At 34.8% G+C, this 26825-nt stretch overlaps 1 protein-coding gene and 2 long non-coding RNA genes across 4 annotated transcripts; 2 read left to right on the plus strand and 1 right to left on the minus strand.

Annotated features, from left to right (window-relative positions):
• The first annotated feature begins 5968 nt into the window (after window positions 1-5968).
• Window positions 5969-10994, plus strand: LOC141378760 (uncharacterized). The gene is made up of 2 exons (XR_012394089.1): window positions 5969-6284; window positions 10158-10994. It is a non-coding gene; the product is annotated as an uncharacterized lncRNA (long non-coding RNA).
• Window positions 10995-11503: 509 nt separating this feature from the next.
• Window positions 11504-19962, plus strand: onecut1 (one cut homeobox 1). Of its 2 annotated transcripts, none has more exons than XM_005173638.6 (2): window positions 11504-12825; window positions 16252-19962. In XM_005173638.6, the coding sequence occupies exons 1-2, from the start codon at window positions 11748-11750 to the stop codon at window positions 16542-16544; spliced, it is 1371 nt and encodes a 456-aa protein (XP_005173695.2). In that variant the 5' UTR covers window positions 11504-11747; the 3' UTR covers window positions 16545-19962.
• Window positions 14682-19381, minus strand: LOC141378761 (uncharacterized). Its single transcript, XR_012394090.1, has 3 exons — window positions 16976-19381; window positions 16798-16835; window positions 14682-16555 (listed from the first exon to the last, which is right to left on the minus strand). It is a non-coding gene; the product is annotated as an uncharacterized lncRNA (long non-coding RNA).
• Window positions 19963-26825: the final 6863 nt, after the last annotated feature.

The raw sequence follows: 26825 nt of genomic DNA on the forward strand, positions 1-26825 counted from the left end.
CATTATTAGAATGTGTAATTTCTATTATACTGTTGTTAAGTTGTTTATGTTGTTGAACGACAAATCGATTGTGTGAAACCCAGCATTTATTACAGAGACGTACACTGAATTATTCTTATTATTGTTGTTTTTTGTATTTTATTCTTATTTATTTATTTTTTAAATTTTTTTTCTTTCTTTTTTTTGCTGCTGCTGCTTGTTCAAACTATGTATTTAAATTGAGCTGAAACAACACAATTATTATATATATATATATATATATATATATTATTTTAATTGTTTTATGTTCAATCCACCTAAATTTGCTAAGTAAACTTAATCCATTTAATCTATTTATTTTGGGACAACATGAATGAATTGTGTGTATCCCTGCATTTTTTACAATAATGCCAAATAATGCCTTAAAGAATTTTCAAGGACATTGTTCTAAGAACTTTTCTCTCAAATTATAAGAATGTTCCAAAAATATTATTTCAATAACATTGTGCTAACATTCACACAGGAACTTTACTGAATGTTCTGGAAAGTTAGCTGTGTCATTTGTTCACAGTTGGAAAAGAGATGGAGGAAATGGCAACAACAACAGCAGTTATGACCTAAAAAATAAAAAAAACAGACGCCTGTATTGATATGTGCATACGTATGGGGATAAGGACAAATATGCCTTTTATCAATGACTTCATTTGGAGAAAAAACCAAAGACATTAGATAAGAATGAACTGTTTATTTGCCAATGTGTTGGACACCTGCACACAAGCAAGGCAAGGCAAGTTTATTCATATAGCACATTTCATTCACAATGGCAATTTAAAGTGCTTTACATAAACAGGAATAAAAGAGACAAGTATGAAAAAAATAAAAACAAATAATATAAATGATTAAAAACAGATTAAAATGTGTTAAAAACAGGTTATAAAATAATGAAAATTTAAGGAAAGACATAACAGGTTATTCGGTAGACACAGCTAAGCAGATGTATTTTCAGTCTTGATTTCAATGTGCCTATAATGTTGGAGCACATCTGATAATTTCTGGAAGCTGATTCCAGCAACGAGGGGGATAGTAGCTGAAGGCTGATTCACCCTGCTTTGACTGAACTCTTAGAATTTCTAGTTTAGATAATACTAGTGTTTAAGACTGTGTGCAGCCTACACCAATACATGTCTGTAAAAATGTCCAAACTGTGATGAAAATATGCATGTGCAAACCTTATTTCGGGACACTCAAACCAAAACTTTTAACTCCAGTTGTATCAGTTGATCTGTATTTTTATATGGTGGCCAAGTGATTATGACAAAAACAACAAAAAAAGAATCAATATATTACACAGCTCTGTTTGAAATATTTTAAATAATGACTGAAATCGTGGGAAATCCTAGTCAGATTCTTATTTAAATCCATTTTCAATTTATTTGGGATATAAACTCTGGAGTATTTCTCATACTTGGAGGCTCACAACATCTGAGAGTGGGAAACTTTTACTTGCACTCCTCAGCATGTTTACCTGCCACTAGTTGTTTTAGTAATGCTTTAACCACTGCTCAGATTAGCTGAACAATGGAGAACAATGAGCACTCTGATAGCAGCATTTACCAGGGTTTGCTCAGAGACACCTGTGGGCAGAGCAAAACACTCACATAAATTTGAAGATGTGTGCTGCCGATGACAGATCCATCAGCGTCTCGTTTTCTCGGCAGTAAAGTTTCTGCATGCAGGCGAGCGGCCGAGTGATAATTTATCTCCAGGGCTTTGTAGGTAATTGTTTGGAAAGCTGATTTTCTAAACACTCAGGAATGCACTGTGGTTTTCAAGTGCTCGGCTCTGCTGTGAGAGGGAACAACAACAAAAAATGTCCTTGTTCACTTTTTCAAAGAGAGTGAACTCTTCCACTTCATCCGTTTTTTTTTCTTCTTTGTTTTGTGAGCTTATATTGTGAGTTTGAAGTGCAGACTTCACAATCCTGACTTATCCAATCACAAGTTGAGACAATAACGATATAAGAGTTCGATGGTCTCTTTTTCTGGAAATAATTTTATATTAAAATGCCCATCTTGTTGTGATATTTTTTTTTCTGTCATTATATTACTGCAGTATTAGGCAAGGCAACTTTATTAAATAGCACAATTCATAGATAATGGTCATTCAAAGTGCTTTACATATATAGGAATAAAAAACAAGTATAAGAAAATAAAAAAAAACAAAGAATACAAATTATTAAAACAGATTAAAATGTGTTAATACATGTTTTAATTTTTTTTTTTTTTTTTTTTAAAGAAACACATTATAGTGCGTTCTGTTGGATATAGCACACTGCTCATTCGGTAAAGGCACAGCTAAGCAGATGTGTTTTCAGTCTTGATTTGAATGTGCCTAATGTTGGAGCACATCTGATCATTTCTGGAAGCTGATTTCAGCAGTGGGGGGAGTAGTAGCTGAAGGCGGATTCACCCTGCTTTGGCTAAACCCTTGAAAATTTTAATTTATTTGATCATAAAGATCTGAGTGATCTATAAGGTTTGTATTCTGTGAGCATATCTGTATTGTATTGAGGTCATGTAGAGATTTATAGATTAGTAATTATACTGTAAAATCTATTCTGAATGTAACTGGGAGCCAGTGTAAAGACCTGAGGACAAGTGTGATGTGCTCTGATTTTCTGGTTCTGGTAAGAATCCTGGCAGCAGCAATCTGTATGAGCTGCAACTGTCTTTTTTGGGATGGCTGGTGAGAAGTCCATTACAGTAATCCATCCTGCTGATGATAAAAGCATGAACAAGTTTCTCTAAGTACTCACTGGAAACAATGCATCTTGCAATGTTTTTGAGTTGATAGTATGCTGATTTACTAACTGCTTTGACATGACTTCTGAAAATTAGATCTGACTCCAGAATCACACCAAGATCCTTGACCTTATTTTTTGTTCTTTAACCCTTAGAGCCAAAGCATTCACCTTGAAAAGCTCATCTCTGTTAAATGAAATGACTTCAGTATTGTCTTTGTTTAACATTAAAGAAGACACATTTTAAAAAATTAAGTTAAAGTAAATAGGCAAGTTATTGTATAATGATGGTTTGTTCTGTAGACTATCGAAAAACAAAGAAGACTTTCTCCAGAAGAAAAAAATATATATTATTAGATATACTGTGAAAATTCTCTTGCTGATTTGGGAAATATTTTAAAAAGAAAAATATATATATAATTAAAATTAATTCTTGATTTCAACTGTAATTTTGCTGTTGGTTCAAACTAACTTTAAAAAAAAAAGATTTTTATTTTATTTTTTATTTTTTATTTATTTTTTATTTTTTTGGTGACAACCTCAATTGTTTTATGATTAATCCACTTAAATTTGTAAGAACAATTAGGTTAACTTAATGGACAGCATAAAGGAATTGTGTGAAACCCAGCATTTTTACAGTGAAGTTCAGACAAAAATGTCCAAAGTGGTTCTAATAACTTACAAATTTCTTTCTCCTGTTGAACACAAAACAATATATTCTGAAGAATGTTGGAAACCAGCAGTCATTGATATCTGTACTATGGAAGTCAGAGGACGATGCTTTCAAATATTCACTTATAAAATGATGTTTGTTGTTTGTTCAAACTACTTATTTAATATGAGCTGAAACAACACAATTCTTTAGATTTTTGGGTCAAGGTAATTGTTTTATGTTCAATTCATTTAAATTAGTAAAAATTTGTTAACTTATTTTCTTCATGTTGTCACAACAAACCCGATTGTGAAGAATTCTTTATAGTGTTTTTGGAACAGAACAGGTTTTGAAACATTTGGAATAAACCCTTTAACTATTGGGTAACACTTTAGTTTAGAGAACAATCCATGCTATTAGCTATTACTAATTAAATATAACATCTGCTTCCACAAACAAAATTTGATGCTTATTACTTAGTAAAATAGTTGTTGAATTTGAGTAGGGTTAAAGGTTCAAAAAATAGCAATGCAAGGCATTAATGTCAGCTTTTTACATAGTAAAGTGTTACCATTAATGCAGGAAATAACTCACAGGTTTGTCCATATAGGTGTGCATGAGCAAGTGTGTGTGTTTATAAATCTAACACATTACGTACAGCTCACAGCAGTGGCTGAGATAATGTCTTCGCTAATGAAGGTTATACTAAATAGAGATCTATACTCTGCGTATGTCAATATGTCTATAAATGGCAGTCAGATGGCTTTGAAACCTCTTTAATCTCTTTCCAACAGACACTGTAAGCTTTTGAGTGCCGTATTCTCTCTCCCGAGTCAATGCGTTTCGAAATAGCCCTCCCAATTTTACCAAAAATATTATTCACACAATGGTGACTCTGCAGCTGGCAGATCAATAAGTTTGCTCATGTCAGTCTATCTATCTATCTATCTATCTATCTATCTATCTATCTATCTATCTATCTATCTATCTATCTATAGTTAACATAGTTATTACTAAAATTCAGTTATTTTATGCAAATGTTCTTGAACATGGGCCAGAGCCTGTTAGGCTGGATGGAGCTGCTAAATTAAGTCTCTGTACAGCTCAGGCACCAAGCTGCCTCCTGTTAATTAAATATTAATGATGAAAGATTATCATGGCCAAAGCCTGATTTATCAACAAGCTCTGGTCTGCTCGGAAACCGCACTGTGGTTCAGAAACAGCACCGGTATCAGCTCCGAGACCAAATCTGAATAATTCAGACATTGCTCTATATGTGTGTGCGTGTGCTATAAATTTCCCCTAAAGCCAAATTTGGATGCTACCATTGCAATTTCTGAATCCCTGCTCACAGTATGATTGGGAAATGTGTGTAGGTGTTCGTTGTTGGGTTAAGACGCAGTGTAATCATGTAAAGTCTTTTTTTTTTAAATGATCAGCAGCACTGCATTTGGCAGAACTGAGGACTGACCACTGGTTGACCATTTGAACCCTGAGTTAGTGACCCTTGACCCATCGTCCTCAAACCCATCTCGATGGCAGATGGCCTGCAACTCCAAGATGAAGCTCAAATGCATGTTACTGTTCAATGTTAGGTTTATCATACACTGATTGTTATCATAAGTCATCAAGTGGCAGTCAAACCAAAAATATATGCATATTTTAAATATAGGTAAACACACAGGCAATGCTTTATTGCATTAGTAAATGTATGACACAGTTTACACATTTTATGAATCATGGACAGGCCAGACTCAGATCACTGCATGTTTTCAGTACGTTTAGCTTGAGAGATATTAGATTTTTTTTAGATTTTCAGATATTTTTAAATGTATGTATAATAAGACATTTATTGTAATACATTAAATTTATCAATAACAATCATAATTTTACTGTTAAGCACATTTAAAATTAATAACAATAATGATTTTTGTGCTTCTAAAAAGGCTTCTAAATTAATTGTTAAATTTAAAAAGCAAAATCTTTTATTTTATTTAAATGGGTTTATATGGATAATATTAGCCTAGATGTTGTTTATTTTTATTTGGTTAGTTTATTTATATGTGTACAAACGTACATATTTTATGAGAAAATACCGAGAACTGGATTATGATAGGTTAATAGTACTGTATAATTGCAAGTGAGGTTAAGCTGCACAATTTTGCTGCTCTTGCTTGTGTACGTGCACTGTTTAACAATAATCTATTTGCATATACGTTTTGTGTATTTGTTATAAAACACGTTATATAAAAATAGTAATGCTTTCAAATATAGTGTGTGTGTTCCCAAAGCAAATTCAATAGTCTACTTTTAACAATCGTTTTTTTATTTTCTTGAAATTATGAACATTAATATGACTGACATTTTGTTTATTTTATGCACATAATATTTTAAATCTTTATTAAGAAAAATCGCAATGTTATGTTTACTGAAATGTGCTTTAAGGGGGCTATGAATGTGAAAGAGAGAGAGAGCGAGAGAGAGGCGAGTGCGCAGATCACAGATCGAACATTTCGATTGTTACTGAAATAATTTGCATACTGATTCCCTTTCAGCCCGCGCCGGATCCATAACTGCTCGCGCGGCTATTCAAATGCACGCGAATCTTTAAATGCACGGATAACAGAATCTAGAGGCGAGAGACAAGCAAACAACGCCGACCGAAACGGAGTTTTTGCCCGTGGATGCTGTGATTCGATCATGGAAATGGTGGAAAAGCGATTATCCCGCTGGACAGGACGCGTTGGATGGATTCAGCAAGCGCCGTGCCCGCGGAGCGCGCAGAACATATTATGCACTAAAACAAACGATTGCCGTCCATGACAAACTGTGGATAACACACTAAACTTACAGGTACATGTATATATGCATGGTTTAGCAATGATAATATCTTGGCGATAGCGACAACAAAAATATAAAGAGCGCGTCGTGCGTATGGGAAGGTGTGTGTGTAAGCGTGTGTGTGGGTGTGTGTGGAGAGTGAGAGAGAGACAGAAACGAAAGTATCGCTACATGATGAGTGTATATGTTGTTTTACTGGATGCAGTGACATTTGACGTCCTGTGGAGTTTACTGAACTTGAAAACAAGGTTAAAGTCGGGGTCACTTTTATGCACTGTCAAATTACTCTAGTGCTGTAAATCATACGTCATGTCATTCCCATAAACTCGATTTAGAATAAGTACCATATAATCAGTTATTTAACCCTGCACTGTGTTACTTTGGAATGGTGTTTGTATGTGGCACATGCATATATCTGTGCTTTATTTAATATAAGGTACTTTAAGGGGTTTGGGTTTTACAACATCATCATAATTAGATCAAAACATCACGATGATTCACTCAAAATGTCTGATAAATGTCTGGAGGTCACCTGTTCTCGTCATTAATTATGATAATTAATTATAAAAGAAAGCCCTTTTTTATATATCTGATTGGATTAAGGACTGTCTTTGCCCGCCCATTTTGCACTGTAATCATGATACATGTGATCTTACTGTAAGTTTCAGACAGTGATTTAATCACTGTAAACCGCTGGTAAAACAAGCAAAAGGAAAAAGAAAAAGAAGAAAAAGGAAAAAACGAAGCGAGAACGCAAAAATAAGTATCTTGTAAATATTTAAATTAAAAAACATTATTATTTTTATTTTTTTTTACAGATTAATAGCTTTTTTCAGCGCTTTGCCGCATTAAAGTATATAAAGTATCTTATATAGATACAAGATTTGCATATTTAGAATTTAATTTTGTTTGTTTCACACACACACACACACACACACACACACACACACACACACACACACACACACACATATATATATATATATATATATATATATATATATATATATATATATATATATATATATATATAAATGTGTGTGTGTGTGTGTGTGTGTGTGTGTGTGTATGTATACGCCAAAATAACTGATACTTGTTGCCTCAACTGGGAAGTTGAATAAAATTTACTTATTATATAATCATGAACGATAACTGCTCTTTAATGTTATTAAGCAATTATTCATTAATTTTAAACACTTGCTGTTTGGTGTTTTTAATTCATATTTTACGACTTTGAACATGATTACATATATTAATCATCTTTACATTCATTTAATATACCCAAGCTAATGTTGTATATTGTTAATATAAGTGTAGTATAAGTATAATGTTGTATAAGTAATGTTGCACCGAGAATTGTAATGACGTTCAATTTTATCGGATTGTTTGGCTTGTTAAAAGCAAACAGATTTTGTTTTCTTTTTATATTTAGAGTAGGCTAAATAATAATAATAATAATAATAATAATAATAATAATAATAATAATAATAATAATAATAATAATAATAATGTTATTATTATTAATATTATTATTATTGTTGTCATTATTATTATTATTATTATTATTATTATTATTATTATTAGCCTACTATTAGGCTACATATCGCGTTCATTGTAAAATTGGTTATAGGCGACCACTTTCTTTTGTATAGCCTACTGGAGGACACCTTAGTAAATAGGATAAACATTTAAAATCGATTTATTGATTTGTCACGTGTAGGAATAATAATAAACCATTTTGAATTAAAATCGGTATGGTGAATTGGTTATTTGCGTTGGTGTACGGACTTTCGAATAATCTCCAACTGATCCTCTTTAAACAATCAATTAACACTTTCAGCTACTTATTCCATTATAAGTGTTGCTGTAATTGTATCTTTTCACTCTACTTTCAATTGAACGAAACTGATCCGCTAATGTAATCCAGAATCGATTGTTGCATATTTCAATCATCCCCTGCCCAAAACGCCTAGAGATCGGAGAGTCTAACAGATAACAATATCTATATTTCTTAGAAAAGCTTTTTTTCTGAAGTTCGCCTCTGAAATCCTGAACTACGCATTCGATTTCTTTTAATTGTAGTTTTTAATGTAGTGAGGTGTCTTTTACACTAAACACATCTATAATAGGACAAAACAATGTTATTGTATCTGTATAGTAACATACTGACTACTGTATGCTAAATTATAAACTTATTTTAAGGACGCTGCAATTTAAATAATAATAATAATAACAATATAATAATAATAATAATAATAATAATAATAATAATAATAATAATAATAAACACTGCGTAATAAAATTATTCAATGATTTTAAACAGTTGCATTTAATCAAGGGTTGCTTGCTGAATGTATGTATTCATTATTGAATATTACCTTAAATTACTCTTTGTTCATTTTAAAAAAACAATAGTTTTACATTTACATTCTTCGCCATTTATAATAATTATATATTTATAAAAAAAACAATACAACTCATCCCAGAATATTTGTTTTTAACGAACCGTATTTGGGTAAACATTATAATTGCTGGTTTATTAGTGAAATGTCATCGCAAAACACTGTAATTGTGTTTGTTTTTAAATTACCATCACCCTGTCGTGTTAATATTTGACTCTTTATTGATCTGTGCCTCTGTTTCATATGCATTAGTGCTCAGGTTTGCATTAAAGTAAAGGGGCTCTAAAACTGTTCTCTACATAAGGAAAAAAACGCAGGCGCCCAATTAACGATTCAAGGGGAAAGATCAGGAGCAAACGTCTTAAAAATGAATATTCTTTGTGAGTGAGTGCACAAACCCAATTAAGAAATGTTAAACGGAATATTTTGTGATCAATATTTGCTTCATCGCCGCTGCCTTTTCACTGTCTCTTTTTTATGATGTAGAGTAAATTGATGTGTAAATAAAACGTATGAAATCTTTGAAGATTTGTTGAAATTCACTTATTGATTTTTCTCACTAATATGCATTGGCTCAGTTTAGAATTTGTACATTTATTAAATATTATTAGTTTCACCAGTCGCAAAAATTTATTTAGGACGCCCAATGCGGGGTTTGTAATATTTTCAACAAATATTTCCAACACTTCTGTATACAGTTGGAATATTTACTAATTCGGTTTTCAGAGGCAAAAAGAGACGCTTTAGGTATAGGCCTTAACAGAAGATCCCTCCATCACCCCCACACATACACACACACCGCTGCGCACGTCACGGAGACACGAGTGCGAATGAAAAATATCGACCACTATGAGAATGTGCGCAGATGTGGCTGGCTGCTAAATTTCGTGCTTGAATACGATCTTTTTCATCAAATTAATGGTCGATGGTGATAATGCAAAGTCTGTGACCACTGTATGGCTTGCCATTTTTGTTTATGTGAAAATAAAGGATGTCGTGAGCCTGACAGATTATTTCTCTGAAATTCTTAATGTGTAATTATATATTTTAGATTCAGATTTATTTTTGCATTAGTTTATTTGTTTTTATATTTTCAACTTAGTTTCATTTCACTTCTGAAAACTTTATGTTTTGCGTAGTTGTCAACATTTATTACGATAGTAATCATAAAATCAACATTTTATTAGTACATTAGCCTATTATTATTGATATAATTATTTAGAATTATGCGATACGTATTATTCATCTCTTGTTACATTAACCACTTGATGTCACATCTCCAGTCCTCAAATCCACAAATGATCCGTGTTGACTTCTAATTTGTTGCAATTTAACTTGATCATTTTTTTCTGTTCTTCTTAACTCGTTAATCCGAATGGCATTGTTCTTGACCCTGACAGATGCATGTGTGTTTTGTCACTAAGCAGGTCCCTAAGAAACAAGGAAAAGTCTGAAAAAGTTAATCTCTCTCCCTCCCCCGCAGCTGTTAGCTTCAGGAGTCTTGAAGCGTCACCTTTGACATGTCCCCTATATGCGCACGAGCGGGGGGCCCAGGGCTGGGGGCCCCAGGACTGACCACTGCAAGCTGTCACCCCACCCGGGCTTGGACGCTTTCGCCGAGGCTCCTAACTGTCCGGTTATCCCGTTCTCTCGCCTGACTGGTCATGAAACTGACTTTTTGGAGTCGATTTTAACTATAAACAATGTGAAGTCGTGCAAAGTGATATCTCTGTAATATGGGCGTGGGGGTGTTCAGGGGGGCTAATAACTGCCTAGCTCATTTTTGTTCACTTTAAAAACTTTTGCGTATAAATAATGTCAATTTATTAATTATTACATTTTAATCTCCCACCTATTTTAGCCTATACAAGCTACAGTAATTGTATGTACATTTATCTATTGGTTACCCGCATTTTATAAAGTCGCACTGTGGCACTTTTGTTTCTCAATGGAGTTCAATTGTATTCATGGAAACCTGTATATCCAAGAAAAACGAATGCATGTTTATCGCACTGATTTGCAGGATAATCGGGTTTTGCCTATTAATTTATGTGCAAAATGAAGTTCACCCATGAAACGTAATGTGCTGTGTCATTATACTGCCAGGCCACGGAAGCGGGACACACTCCTGATGGCTTGGTTCGTTACTCTTAATAGCACAACAATAGAAACATCTGTCCAGCCTTTCTCCGCCTATTACCAATAAGTCTGTCCTTGAACTCAAAAACACTCCAACTCTGCATGAGACGAGATGAATTACATTGAATAATGTGTATTTGTATGATTTTCTGAAAATAAAGAAAATGTTTAAATACCCTGTGCAGTTCGTCCTTCCTTATTTAGATTGGATGTGATGATGATAATGATGTATATTTAATTTTGTAGCTAAGCCTAGTATATCTGTAAATACATGTAAACAATTCAAAGAAATTTGAAGATTAAGGGATTTGATATGCATATTCATGCAAGTGAAGGCCCCCAGGTGAACCCGGAAGTGTGTTTTCTTTTTCCATTGAATTAAGGAGGTTCTTCCAAACTAATTACCTTTATACATGCATTATTCAGACGCACGATGCTTCATCTGATGTTTAATCAAAACATATGCAGCTTAACACTTCATTCCAATCCATTTCACATCTTTTATTATTTTCTAAGCATAACAGCTTGTGTAAGGTTGTTCATGCTATACATCCAAAAGGAGGCATTTTTATTTAATAGCAATGGGGTGCAACTTCCTTAATAAGTGACGTAAAAGGAGTTGGGATCAGCGCGCATGCGCGGGAAAGCAGAGCAGCAGCCGCAGCACGGATCAGTGCGCGAAACAACAGCAGACATGGCAAGAGATGGCGAGGGACGCGAGCACACCGACACCATGCACTGCTGAAGGGACGGGGGCCTTAACATTTAGAAAAAATATTAAAACTTTATAAAACATAGAAAAAAGGGAAAAAATAGAAAAGAAAGCAAAGAAAAATTACTCCATATAAGAACAGAACTTTTCCAATGAGAGCACTTCTGTGGACACTGCTCCGCTATATCAGATAGATGATTTGTCCACAAGCTTGCACGTATAATGAACGCCCAGCTGTCGATGGAGAACATTGGCGATCTGCACGGAGTGAGCCATGAACCGGTCCACAGCGCGGCGGATCTCATGACCGGAGACAGCGCTCATCACAGGAGTCATCGGAGCAGTCTGTCAGCCCATGCGCGCTCCATGGGCATGGCTTCAATCCTGGACAGCGGCGACTATCATCACCACCGGCCCCCGGAGCATCCCGGGCTCGCCACGCACCTGCACCCGGCCATGAGCATGGCATGCGAGGCTCCCCCCGGGATGAGCATGAGCAGCACCTATACCACCCTCACTCCGCTGCAGCCTTTACCGCCCATCTCCACCGTCTCCGACAAATTTCCGCACCACCATCATCATCACCACCACCACCATCACCACCCGCACCAAAGGATCCCGGGGAACGTCAGCGGGAGCTTCACCTTGATGAGGGACGATAGGGGTCTGGCTCCGATGAACAACCTCTACTCTCCCTACCACAAGGATGTTGCCAGTATGGGACAGAGCCTTTCGCCCTTGTCTGGATCCGGACTGAGCGGCATTCACAACTCGCAGCAGGGGCTGCCGCCGTACGCGCACCCCGGGGCCACCATGCCCGCCGAGAAGATGCTTACACCCAACGGATTCGAGGCACATCACCCCGCGATGTTGGCTCGACACGGGGAGCAGCACATGAGCGCGTCTTCGGCGAGCATGGTGCCGATCAACGGCATCCACCATCACCCGCACGCCCATCTCAACGCCCAGGGCCACGGACAGGTGCTGGGCTCCACTCGGGAGCAGAACCACTCCTCCGTTCCCGGATCGCAGCTCAACAACGGTAGCAGTTCGGGTCAGATGGAAGAGGTCAATACCAAAGAAGTGGCCCAAAGGATCACCACTGAACTCAAAAGATACAGCATTCCACAGGCCATCTTCGCCCAGAGGGTGCTGTGTCGCTCGCAAGGGACGCTTTCGGACCTGCTCCGGAACCCTAAGCCCTGGAGCAAGCTCAAGTCTGGTCGGGAAACCTTCCGTAGGATGTGGAAATGGTTGCAGGAGCCTGAGTTTCAGAGAATGTCCGCGCTCAGGCTCGCAGGTGAGAGAACAATAGGTAATACACACTTCTTCTCTTATCTTCAGTGTATCACCCTCATTTCATCACAACACTTCATATTAGTTTCCATTCAGCGTTCATGTTTTGTTTGCAGCGCTTTTTGGAGGTTGGATATTAAGCTTTTGTCAGGTTATGCGGTTTTATTTCGTGCATCATGTGTCACTTTTGATTTATATTGATGCATTCAAAATTGAGCTTGTGCTTCTCGATGTTAAATATTGACCACCTAGGTAAAGTGATCCCGTGTAATGAGTTTGTTTTGCTTTGCTTGTTTGTTTAGGCCTGTTTGGCCGAGTAACATGGAAGAGCCAACAGAAAATAGTTTGATGAGAAATGTGCGTCTGCAAGGCTCGGTGACTACAGTCCCATTGTCTCCACGTGAAAATGGATGCAGCGTCCCAGTGTCCACCTGTTTTTGCAACACGTTTATGACCTCCATATAAATTTTTATTTATAACAGTAATGCTTGAGGTCAAACACAGTTGCAAGTCTCTTGAGTATATTTTTGTTTTAAAAACGGTGTGCGAAAATACGTTACGCGCACTGCTGAGCCCGTCTTTGAATACGTGTCGCAGTGTGTGTTTGGGTTTGCAAGAAAAGGACAAGTCTTTCTTCTGTCTTGTCCTAGCTGGATCTCTTCATCTATTGTCCAGCTATAGTGACGTGGTCTCTATGTAGGTTTTCTTAATTAACTGATTGGGGCTCCATTAATTTGCCTCACGAGAATTAGAATCAATTGGCGGGCGGCTTTAGGGGCCACTGATCCGTTCAAATCCAGCAGTGGAAAAAAAAAGAGCATCTTAAATATGAATGTCTCTTTTATGCACAGCTATATCAGTTGTAATAGCAAATATAATTCATTTAAGCACCTGAAATAAGGCTAAACTTGACAAATGAAAATACTTTCTTGGCCGAAAAAAATAATAAGAATAGTTTGAATGAATTATGAGGAGAGGTTTATGAAGGTTGTACATTTAGGCTCTCTCTTTGTGGTTGTCGTACTTAGCACTCTTATTTCTTTAGATATGGACGTTTTTTTTTACTAACAATGTCATAGTTTTATGCTATTATATGTGCATAAATGTTAAGCTCATGTTTGTTTGGGTTTGGATCCCTATTCGGCCTTAGCTTTTGCTCCAATGTTTTGCAGCTCTCGTTGTAATGGTCAAGATATGTCTTTACACCATTCTTTTTTATTTACAAACGTTTGTAAAAAGCAATCTTAGAGGAAAATAATTTTTTCTAAAGTGTCCTAACTATGCGCTTTTTCGTTTTACTTTTGTTGTTACTAAAGTGAAACATTCCGAAACAACTTAAATCTTTTCGAATTTTCATTATTATATTTATTATTCGTTATTAAAATTAACAATAATAATAATAATAATAATAATAATAATAATAATAATACATAAAATTAATAACAAATGTAATAACAAACTATTAAACTTTTCGTTGCTCCTCAGCGTAGTAGCCTTTATATTTCGGTTTAGTGAAATTATTTCTTATTCAGTTAAATGATATTTAAATTAGTTAAGGTTCCAGACACAGTGATGTATATTATTGATTGAGTACACATGGTTGAGGGTATGTGATCGGACTACTGAGAGGTAAATATAGAATTGGTATATTGATTATTCAAATTCAGTTCCCTTCTCCTTTTCCTTAGTAACGTAAGACAGTAGACCCACTCAGCAGTCTTTCAGATCACTGCTCTTTTACACCTTTTACACACTCGTGATTTTGTGCAGTAAATTTGTGGTTAATGCTTCTATATTCAACTGCGTTTTGATTCAGCTTTTTGTATGTTTTAGCTTATTATTGATTACCCTAAATTTTAATTTTGTTTTGCGTAAAAAGTATTAGGATCATTGGTCTAATTGTATCTAGAGAAAAAATAGCCTTCCAGTGTTCTTATTGTATATTTAGGCTATTTATATTTGCGTATAGTTTTGATATTTAAAAAAAAATGCGAATTTCTCAATGACATATTCAATGTTGTAGTAGCCCAAAAACTGGGGACAAACAGCGAATATTAAGGTAATGAATATTAAATATTTTTCTCTATAATATATTATAAATGGTTTAAATTTAAATATTAAAATTATTTTGCAAACTTAAAATATGCAAGTCCGAAACCAGATTTTTGCGGCTTCGCTAAAACTTTACAACTATCATTCAACCATGTGATCAATAATTATATTTAGTTTAGTTAAATTATCAATAATTACATGGTTTATGTAGGCTATATTTTAAAAAAATGTAACAAAGCACCATATAGGTTATTATTTTAGCTTCTCTGTTATTAGGTCTATTACTGCAATATTATAAGTAATACATAATTATATGCTATACTTGTTTGGTAGCCCAAATCATTTTTGAAAACGATGTGGCTACAGCATAAGATTATGCTGTTTTGTTGCTGGAGCCACAGTGAAATGAGTGACCATTGGCGCGCCCTCGCCCTCGTGTGCGCGCTTATCTGGCGCCTGTCTAATGATTTGCAGACAAACAGTACATATATGTGATGATCAAATGTGCTGAAGGATAAAGAGCTTCACAGTTACTTTCCTGGGAATCTGCTGGTCTCGTCACAGTGGCCTTGTTGTGTATGGACAGATTTGATTTATGACACATGATAGCAAACTCATTTGCTTTTTGTTAATATTTACCTGAAAGTTTCAAACTGTTTTCCATGTGCATAGTTTCGTTCTTCTTTTGTTGCGTTATAGCTATTTGATTTACAAATAAATTAACAAACAGGCTAAATAAAATAAAACACAATATACTATAGCCTAATTAATAAAAAAATAATATTTTGATATCGTGTGTTTTACGCATCTTGTGTAAGTATTAGTTCATTTTTAACACATTAGAAGAATTTTATCTTTTAAAAGATAGCTTTTCAAATAGGCTAATGTATTTCTTGACTGTGCTACTTTAAATAAGCAATGTGTTACAGAATGATAAAAACTAGGATTTTTTTATTCATTTATTTTTGCATATTCATAGCTTGAGTCGGATTATTTGTTTAAGTAGACTGCATTTGATGAATCCAATGTGCGTGCGTGCGTGTGAAGTAAATACCTGCTCAAGCAGTTTCCCACCATCTATTAGCGCCCTCTTGTGGTTTTCTTAAAAACAGCAACCTTGGGACTTTTTTAAAACATCAATGGCCTTCGTTTAAAATTCGCTTTAAATAAGTTTTTTTATAATTCATATTTCTTAATTGGTATGCAATAATTGATTGATTCACCCTCCAAAAAGCATTTGTGTTTTTTGTCTATTTCATGTCAGATTAAAAAAAAAAACATTTTAGAAATTTACAGTATGTCTAAACGAATAAATCATTCTATTTATACGATATCCACAAATGTCTGACTTTTGCATATCGACATTTTGTTTTTTCAGCGTGCAAACGAAAGGAGCAGGAGCACGGTAAAGGCGAGCGGGGAAACATCTCCAAGAAGCCCCGGTTGGTCTTCACCGATGTCCAGCGTCGGACTTTACATGCAATATTCAAAGAGAACAAGCGTCCGTCCAAAGAGTTACAAATCACCATCTCTCAGCAGCTGGGCCTGGAGCTCGCCACCGTCAGCAACTTTTTCATGAACGCGCGTCGACGGAGCCTCGATAAGTGGCTGGACGACGGCAGCTCCAACTCGGCCAACTCCTCCTCCTCCAGCACTTGTACCAAAGCATGATGGAGTAACGGCTGCATTGTGGGGAAAAAAAGAAAAAAAAACTTCGGTGGAAAAGCTTTAAACAAAGAAAACTTAACAAAAGACAATTTTAGACAGCGTTTGCCCTTAAAACTTGTACAGTACCGATATTTATAATATCCAAAGAAAAACACCAAAGACTGCTTTGACCTGCATTTAGGACTTTGTTTGTTTAGCCTATGTCTGACATTCTGCAAAAAAACAAAAAAAAAAGAAGAAGAAGAAAAGAACTTACACTCCAATCACTGGTCGTTCCCCACTCTTCCCCATAACCTGCGTCAAAAACATTTCTTTTTCGTTAATGTTCATGTGATTTTAAGAACTTTTTCTCATCAATGATTGGTGATTATTTTTCAAAAATGGAGTGATTGTTATTCACTCTGATGTCCGATTTTGCGACGTCACATACTCACCTCTGTGTTTTTAGGTATCCCAAATCTAGCCAGGGATGCCAAATACAATCAGATGGTGTAGAATCTTGACAGTTTTCCTGAATGTCACCCTCAGGATAGTGCTTTCTTCCTAATTGCTGGAAAAGTCACATAGGAACCCAAAAATACATGTGAACTTGCCATCTCCACGACTTCTCGATCAATCAATAACAGATGGTAGAACCAAAGAAACACTTGTATTTTATTTATTTATCTATTTATTTATTTATTTATTTGCTTTGCTTTATCAGACCAAACTATGTTGATTACTCTTTATCAAGACACCCAGTTACAGTTCAAATCAGGTGACAATGGACTGTGGGTTCTATAGCCATTCGACATATAATTAGATCTCGTCTTTGTCCCAAAACTAACTCAATCAGTCAGACACATGTCGGGACACAGCTTATCTCGTCCTTCAGTCTTGTGATTATTTCAGGGAGATTTTTGCTAGCTTTAACCTGCCTTTTTTACCTGTATTTTTAAATGCCAGTTGCTGAAAACCAAAGATAATGTTACACCAACCAGCACCTGTCATTGTTTCATATCCACATCCATCCATAAAGCACAGCTACACGGGAGATATTATTTAAAAAACTACTCAGCACAGTGTTTTGTCATTTAGTATAGTTAGCTTTGTCTGGATCCTGTTAATTAGTTTGAAAGTTAGGTTGTTTTGTGTTATACAGACTTTCATACATCACTTCTTAACCCTAGAATGTCAGTGTAATGAGTGTGGCTGTCAGCATGCTTTCAAAAACTCAACACCCATCTGCTGTCATGTATCATATCCCATTAAGCTCACTTAGATACTTTTTAATTTCTTGATAGAAGGCTATTTCATTGTCTAATGCATCATTTTCATGGCACCGACCATCAACACCTCCGCAGTGTCCCCCATTCAGGCCCAATACCCTTGTAGAGAGAGGGAGCGCATTCTATGCATTTCACAACTAGGAAGAAAGCATTATGGAGACCGAAGAAGGGTGATGCGTTCGCTTCATATAACAGACTCACTCAAAACTCACAAGATATCTGGCCTTGTTGTCTCTTGTGGTGTGTTTTAGCTTTAAAAAAATATATTTGGTATTTACGACTATTACAACATCGAAGCATATATAAAAGAGCGCTGCTTCCTCATGTAGAAAAGAAAAACAAATGACCAAAAAAAACATGTTAAGACCTGCTGATATTTATAGTGTGAACCAAAGATGCTACCTCAGTCCGTTTCCATTCGTGATTTCTATCAAAGTAATGATACCAAAGAATACCAAAGATTTGTTCTCTTTGCACGGCCTAAATGAATGATATGGTGGATGAATAGATGGTGTGTTTCCACTCCTTTCCTCTCCTCTCCTTCGCTCTAATGCTCTCCTATCACTCATCCGTGCTCATGTAACAGCGCCCTCGGCAGACATGTGTTAAACTCACAGGACGAGTGCCTTGCTTGAACCAAAGTGTTAAACCGCCGTTGACCTCTCGACACCCACCTTTTAACTCTCGGAATACCTCAGCCTGTGGAAGGGCCACTGATGAAGAAAAAAGTGGAATATTTCTTCTCTCTCACCGTGGTGCTTTTGCCAGCGCAACCATGCAATGAAAACATACCAAAGGAATTTCTCTTGCTTTCTCCAACTCTTTGCTGACATACCAAAGCTCCTTTTCACCGCCCTGCCAAATCTGCCGCTTGCCCCGCCTCCCCCTCGTCACATCACCAGTGGGTGTGTCCACCGATTAGGCCGTGCACATCTTTACCAATATCTGAATACCTCATAGTAATAAATTTTCACAGTTCTGTTGTATAGAGAGTTTATGTGATTAAGACAGAACTGAACTAGTTTGGTAAATCGTTGATGTTACTTCGGGAAAAAAGCTTTATGAGTATTTATTTTGATGGTTTTGGCTAAAGTGCTCAGTTTTGGTCACCAAAGGGCAAGTTTCTGTGATAGCAGACCGAAACTTGCAGGAAGGAAAAAAAGAAGCTTATTTTTTATTAAAGCCTTGTGTTATTCCGATACTTTAAGGATGTTTGACTATTCTTTTTTACAGGGTAAAACCAACTGCTGTGATTCTGTGTCTATTCGTTCACTTTCTTCTATACTGTGTTGTGATTTCCGTTTATTTAATTGCATTTTTTTCTTTTTGTATCGCTTAACCTCTGTTTTAATTTATGTATTTGTAGAAAATATAGATTTGTACATAGTAGGTTTTTTGAAAAAAAAAAACAACAAAAAAAACGTAACAAAAAAAATGGACATTCATTTTTATTTTACAGCCTTATGTCTGAAGTGTAGATATATCGATGAATTTCCACTCCTCTATGTTTGTATGTTAGATGGCACTTTGGCCCATGTACGAATACACTGCCAGAGATCCGAACGGTCACCCACAGAGACCCGCAGAGGACTGACCTCATAGCGGCAACAACAAGCAGTGTGATGTTTTGTTTTATGTTTTTTTTTTATTTAAATGTCCAGAATGATTTGTCTTTGTATTACTAATCATTGTTTTATGGGTATTGCTGCACATCCAAAGATTTTCTAACCAAACCAAAAAGTGGGAGGGAAGGGTGGGGAGGGGGATAACGAAAGAAGTAGCGTAATTTTTGCATAAGCACTGGCGTTTGTGAGGTCAATTGCTGTCTCCACGGGTATGAACCAGTAGTGGTCATAGAGGGACAATGTAGACAAGCTTTAGTTCAAATTACTGGGTGACATATACTGCTAAACAGTACAATCTGTGGCTTATGGGACTGAGGGCTACAAGTCCTGCTCACTTTGCTGTGTCAGACACTTGAGTGGGTGGAGCATGGGCGGGGCAGCAGGTCTGCCGTGGGCGGGGGCCACGTCGCTGGGTTGTTTTTTTATATGACGTGGCACAGCCGCCTAGATCCATCTGATGTTAACTTTGGTTGGAACATGTGTACTGACAATGAGCAAAGTCTAATAAATTTGAAAAGAAAACAGGAATTGGTGTGTGCATGTGTTGGGAAGGGTGAGAGTGTGAGTTTAATGTTGTATCTTGAAGCTGATTGTAACTTCTGATCCACTAGCAGTACCAATCGGAATTCTGGAATGAGTTTCAAACACTCTTTCCAAATTAACGATTAAATAATTCCAAATTACCAAATTAGAGATGCCTGCTTTAGGGATAAACCAGCCTAATCTCGCAAGAAAACGTAAGTATTTTACGTTTTGTCAGTTTAGCGACGAAATCGTACGAGTTTAGTTGTATGAAATTGTACAATTTTAAAAAGGAGGTGTGGCATCTAACCCCACCCCTAAACCCAACCGTCATTGGAGGATGAGCAAGTCGTTCTAAATTGTATGAATTAGATTGTACGAATTCTTAGGAATTAGCCACTAAATCAAAAAGTTATGAATTGCTGTGAGATTGTGTTGGATAAACTGTACTTGGCCTTTCTCCTAAACTCTTTGGACACGATCGATGTCAAAAGAAGTATCAGTGGTAGTCGTCAGACAATCTGATGGATTATATTTGATAAACAATTAATAATTTGCATAAATTTGGCACAATCCGATTTGTCCATTTGCATATGATTTTCTCATGCCCCAAAAGCCTTATGTTTACTTTTATATTTAGGGGTAAATCTTTTATGTTTACTTCTTACTAAAAATTGTACATTTTTATATAAATACAATTGTACAAATACGAACCTTCCATTACATTATACACTATATTTACCTTTTCCTTTGAGACTAAGTTGCATGAACCTCCAAAAATGAGTTGGCAAAAAGTGTTATGATGATAATTCTTACTAATTATTACAAGTTAACTACTAATTCCACAAAAAATGTAAACTAGTGTTTCACAAAACAACAAGTGAGATTGGGTTTGTACAATCCTTACAAACTGAAAAAATACAGAAAATACAGCAATTATGTTTAAAATTATGTTTTAATTAAATATCGTGATGATATTTTATTAAAAACATTACTATTTACGCTATATTGTTAGCACTTACAAGTTTTTACAATGTTTTGTCAATATTTGTCTCAACGTAATATTTGTCTCTTAACGTAAATGGTTAAGTTTTACTGTCTGTGAGACTCATTTTGAAACCTCTACAAGTCAGTTTTAGGCAAAACATTGCTATAATTTCACTTTTCAATTTATTTATTTTTTTTTTTAAACTTTTACTTTGTGAGTAAACCCCTAAAAACTCACAGATTTAGTACTGGTATCATTACTTCAACAAAAAAAAAAAAATTAAATTTCTGTTTGATGCTGCTAGTGGTTCAGGCTTCATATTTGAAAGTTCCCCTCATTGGGGACTTGTGTGTGTGTCTGCTTTGGAAAGAAGGTACCACTTTATGACATTATGAAAACCGATGTTCGTTAACTTAGCAGGATTGTAGAAAACGCAGGATAGTCTCTCTGTGCTGTACAATCAGAGTTGTTTCATTCCGTGCTTTAGGTTTGTTGGCTATATGTTGCGTAACCTATAATAGAGAGATGATCCAGATGCAGCATTTAGGATTTGTTTTAGTATAACGAGTCAAGAGCCTCTCTGCCCAGAATCCCTCCCACAACACAGTCAAAGAAGTGTTTGCCCACAGCATCACAGCAGCTCTGCATCAGAATACTCACCCCCTTCTCCTCCCGAAACCCCTATGCTCCGTCCCGACCCACCCCTCTAAAGTAGTGTCTAGCTTAGATAGCTCGATGTATGTGAATGTTGGGATTGCTCTAATCATTAATTCCTATCCCAGTTGGTTGTCGTGGAAAAGGAGTTCCTATTCGATAGAAGGCTTGGCTCTGTGTGCCGTATAATACTGAGAGCGCCTAAGACAATCAGCTGGAAAACAAAAATCATGTTTTTCATTTTTTTAAATAATCCTTTTTTTTGTAGGTCCAAGAGGGACTACTTCCAGCGATGATTATTATAACGAAGAAGGAAGGTTTTGATAAACTGAAAAATAAACTTGCTGACATTTTCTTTTTCGCAAAAAATGTAGTGCTCGTTTCCATTTCGAACAGTGCATCTTGTATCAAGCTGGTTCTGTTTTTTTACATTTTTCTTTACTCTCAGCCTGTTTTCTCTCTGTATGTTGTGTCTGTTTCAGTGGAGGAATGCAGTAGGTATTACTCTCAGGTTGTAATGCGTCATGCTTTTCATTTGAAACTCTTATCTATCAATTTTCTTTGTTTGTTTATTTGTTTGTTTGTTTTTTTTCTTTCTTCTTTCCTGTTAGCTACTGTTCTCTATGCCGTGCAATATCATCTTCTGTGTTTGCTACGCAAGAAAAAAAAAAACAGAAAAAGAAAAAAAAAAGATGCAAGTAATGATGTCACCATGCTTTTTTCAGTGTTCAAATGTTTCAGCATTTCTGTAGTCACAAAAATGTAGAAAATAAAAAGGTTGGGTTTTCCAGCACATTACAACCAGACATCTTGACTTTATTTCCTTTCATTTCCAGCTGTTATGTCTGTGATATTGTTAGGGCCAGACAGATTCTGACATTTTTTGTTATTTCTGCTAAAAGTTTTGTAAAAAATCTGCAAATTTATGCGGAATGATTTTAAGAGTATCTTAACTACAAATAATACAATTTTTAATTTTTATTTAATGCTTACAGCACAAGTCCAATTATATCCGCTTTTTTTGTAAACAAAGCAAGTCTCTCATATAATAAATCTACTAAAAGACAGAACATATTATTTTACGAACTGTGTTGTGAATAAATCATATGAACCTTTTAATATTTTTATTATTTTATCACAATAATATTATTAAAATGAATTTAAAAACTGAATGAATAGTATTTACACACATTTACACAAATACATAGACTCATTGATGGGCTAAAAATCTGTGGGCAGGTATAAACAAAAATGTGTGCTGCTGGCTACACAGGATGTACTACAAGTTTTCACAATCTCTAGTGTCAAACAAGGTTAAATTTAAAAGGGATAGTTCACCCAAAATGAAAATTCACAATTTACTTACTCTCAAGTGATTTCAAATATTTTGTTGAACACAAAATAGAGTATTTTGATGAAAGCTGAAATCCTGAAACCATTGACTTCCATAGAGAAAGAAAAAATATTATATAAGTCAGTGGTTACAGTTTTTCAAAAAGTGGTATTTTGTATTTAAAAGAGGAAAGAAACTCATAAAGGTTTGCAACAAGTAAAGGGTGAGGGTGGACATAATATTTATTTTTATGTGAATTATCCCTTTAAATACTGTCAGGTAATTTTATAATGGTTTACCATGAAACTGCAATCGTTTTATACGTAAAAGGGCAGATAGAGCGAATTATCATTCTACTTTCATAGTAAAAGGAATTGTAGTCAACTAAGTATAAAATAAGCAGTGTTGAGGGGGAATACATTACGCGTAATGAGTTATATTCATATTTCCAACAAGTAAACTACGGCGCCCAGCCACAGCTCAGGACGCAGTTCATTTTTCAGCCGTGCCACAGAGCGCCATCTGATTAGTTTCATGTTAAATATCATTCGAATGTGCGCGTCTGGTGTTTGATACTTTAAACTGTCATGTGCGCGCCGTGTAGCGGCGCTGAGCGGCGCTTCTGGTGTGCGACCTGCTTTACTCGACATAAAAGCACCGGAGCTTTTATTATGCCACAATCGGACGATTTTAACTGCCAAGACAGCACAACACACAGTCTCTATCATTAGCTGAAATTGCTTCTTTCTCTGGATTTGAACATTCTTCATAATATTTGAGATAATGTAGGTAAGTCAGCAAAGTGTATAACACTATTATAGTGGTTTATGGCTAATTCATTAAATAAAATCATACATAATGCCTTAAAACATTTTTTAAAGTAATGACTGTTCATTCCTAATGTTAGTCTTAATTCTGTTTACTCTCTATAGCTGCAAAATATTTACAATGTAAAGAAGTAAAGATATGTAATAATGAAAAAAAATATTAAAAAAACATTAGCTTGGTCTGTTGCCTTGTTGAATGTATTAACTAAGATAAGAGTGTCTAAACACTCCTGAAATTCAAGCCACTAAGACTGAAAAAAGTCTGTAAATAGTTAAATATTTGTTCAAGATATGTTTGACATCTGTCTGCTTTACCAGCAAGAGTTCAATGTTGCTTCTGAAGGATGGGTAAATATCCAAAACATCTAACGTTAGCATATTTTGAGAATATTCCCCAAATTTCCTTTCTGAAAGAGCTTTTTAACTTTCTGTAAATTTTTCATTGTCTCTGACTACATACAGGGACTAGAGCTAATTCACTGCCATTCATATTCTGTATATGAATTATTATACACTGTATAATAAGATAAACACATCTGAGGGAAGCAGTAATATGCCAGTCGACAGGTTGAATCAGCTTGCTCTCCAACAACAACTACATGGGTGTATCAATCCACTAACCGTACTTCCTGTTTCAGCCTAGCAGTTGTAAACTATTCCTCTCCATCGTTGTCCAAGTCCAGTGTTGAACATATAGATCTATATGCTGATAATAATTTCCGATATTTTGGCCGCGAGAATTCGCCCGTTTGTTCTGTTGTTTCTGAAACTTTTTAACATAGCTCAGTGACTCCGCCCTCTTCTGGAAAGCAGCAGCTCGTTTGCATTTAAAGGGACACACGTTTGACAATCGCTTATAAACGACCTGCTGTGAGCTTTGAGAGGCAACTTTACAGGCTCAGAACCAGAACACAAGAGATTCATTTGACATCTTATGAAAACGAGTATGAAAACTATGTTGATGAAAACTCATGAAAACTATGTTGACTAAAATAAAGTTCTATAAATAATTATAATAAATTAATTAACTAGTATAATAAATATAGTAATTATAATAAAGTAATTAACAGTCATTTCACAAGCAGATTTGTTTGACAGTAGTACTATATATGTAATATAGTTATTATAAAATTCTAATCGATCCATATAGCAAAAATGTTTAATTACTATTTTTGTCCCATTAAGCTTTTTTGTTATTTAAATAAATTTAAATACTTTTACCATTTTGTTTTAAAAAAAATTAAAAATCACAAAAAGCAAGTAACATGTGAACAATAAAACGGTGGCTTTCAGTTTTGTAACTTTCTTTCTTTGTTCTTTATTTTCTTCACCTATTTTCTCCCATTTTAAAAATGTAATCATTATGCCAACCCAGCTAGCAAAAACAATTTCTCGAAATCCTTATTTGTTAGTGTCACCAGTGTTCATTCTTTAAAAAAATAGAAATTAAAACCATTCTAATTAAAGAATTTCACTTTATGGATACAAATATCACATACACTTTTCATTTCTATTGTTAAATTCCTATGTAGGCTATTTTTTGGTTGTCCGCTTTTTAATTTTATTTTTATTGGTTGAGTTTGTTTCCTGTAGCATTAATTCAACTGATTACATCTGATTTATTTAATTAATTTAAATTTAACTGTGACATCTTTCTAAAAAAAATGTGCAGCATAAAGTGACATATAATTTCGCCAGCGCCTCACCTGTGATTCTAAATAAAGTCCACTAGATGGCATAACACAACCGCGATAACTAAACCAGTCCCTTGTGCTAAACAAAGACAATTTAAATACAAAAGGATTTGCAAATCTGACTATTTTTTTGCTAAGTAGGTCTTAATATGGTCATTTTTGTTTTCAAATAGACAAGGTTAATCATAAGTCTATTTACATCCTTAAATTTGTTGTACTTCAATCAGTATGTGAAAAGAAAGAAATGGTTGACAATTTGGGTATATGAGCATTCATTCATTCATTCATTCATTCATTCTTTCTTTCTTTCTTTCGTTCGTTCATTCATTCATTCATTCATTCATCCATCCATTCTTTCTTTCTTTCTTTCTTTCATTATTTCATTATTTCATTCATTCATCCATCCATTCATTCATTCATTCGTTCATTCATTCTCTGTTTTATGATGTCACACAAAGAATATCAAACAAAAAACTTTTATTCATTTATTCATTAAACATACTAATTAGTTTATCTTGAAACGTTTACAACTGATGTTCTGCAAGAAAAGGTTGAGAGAAATAGTTTGTTTGGCTTTAAAGAAATTTTTGGGTGAACAAATCAAGAATGAAGTAAAACAAATGTGTAAAAATTAAGGAAATTAATATATTAAAAATTAAATGGTAATAAATGTGAAATCAAAGATGTAAAAAGTAATTGTGTTTTGTTTTTGGTTATAATAATTAAATAGCCTAATTTTATTGTTACACTTTTGATTTGATCTATACCTAAAGACATTTAAAATCAGGTGTTGCTGTTGTGGCTGTTTTAAATTTATTTTTCTGACCACCTAGCAAACAAAATTTGTTTATTTTAGGCTATTCTTTCTATTAACTCTCAAAGTATAATTTGTTTTTTTAAACTTTGTCATTGTTAAAAATGTAATGTTAAATTTTAGCATTACATAGACATTTTAATAATAATAATAATAATAATTATTATTATTATTATTATTATTATTACTATTATTATTATTATTATTATTATTATTATTTTGTCATAAATAGTTTGGGTTATTGGGTTAATTTGCTACACAAATAATAAATCATATCTTATTCATAATACAAATTTTCACAGTCACCATAAGATTTTAATTTCTACAAAACAATCATGTTGATTTTTTTCCATAGTATAGAAAACGGTAAATTGGATAGTAAATTTAGTCCACCAACACAAGATGTCATTCTGAGCATAGTCCACTAGGTGGCACGACACAACTGCTATAACAAAACCCGTGTCTCATGTGTCAACCAAAGCCAAAGTAAACTAAACCTTAATGAATTTAAAATTAGAAATTCAAAAGGTGTTGCATAGATATACTTTTTTCAGTTATT

The sequence above is a fragment of the Danio rerio genome, chromosome 18, assembly GCF_049306965.1.
Source record: "Danio rerio strain Tuebingen ecotype United States chromosome 18, GRCz12tu, whole genome shotgun sequence".
Lineage (NCBI taxonomy): Eukaryota > Metazoa > Chordata > Actinopteri > Cypriniformes > Danionidae > Danio > Danio rerio.

Coding starts and splice junctions, on each gene's coding strand:
- onecut1 (XM_005173638.6), top strand. CDS start 11,748: ATGAACGCCCAGCTGTCGATGGAGAACATTGGCGATCTGCACGGAGTG. Junction 12,826..16,251: donor GTCCGCGCTCAGGCTCGCAG/GTGAGAGAACAA, acceptor TTGTTTTTTCAG/CGTGCAAACGAAAGGAGCAG.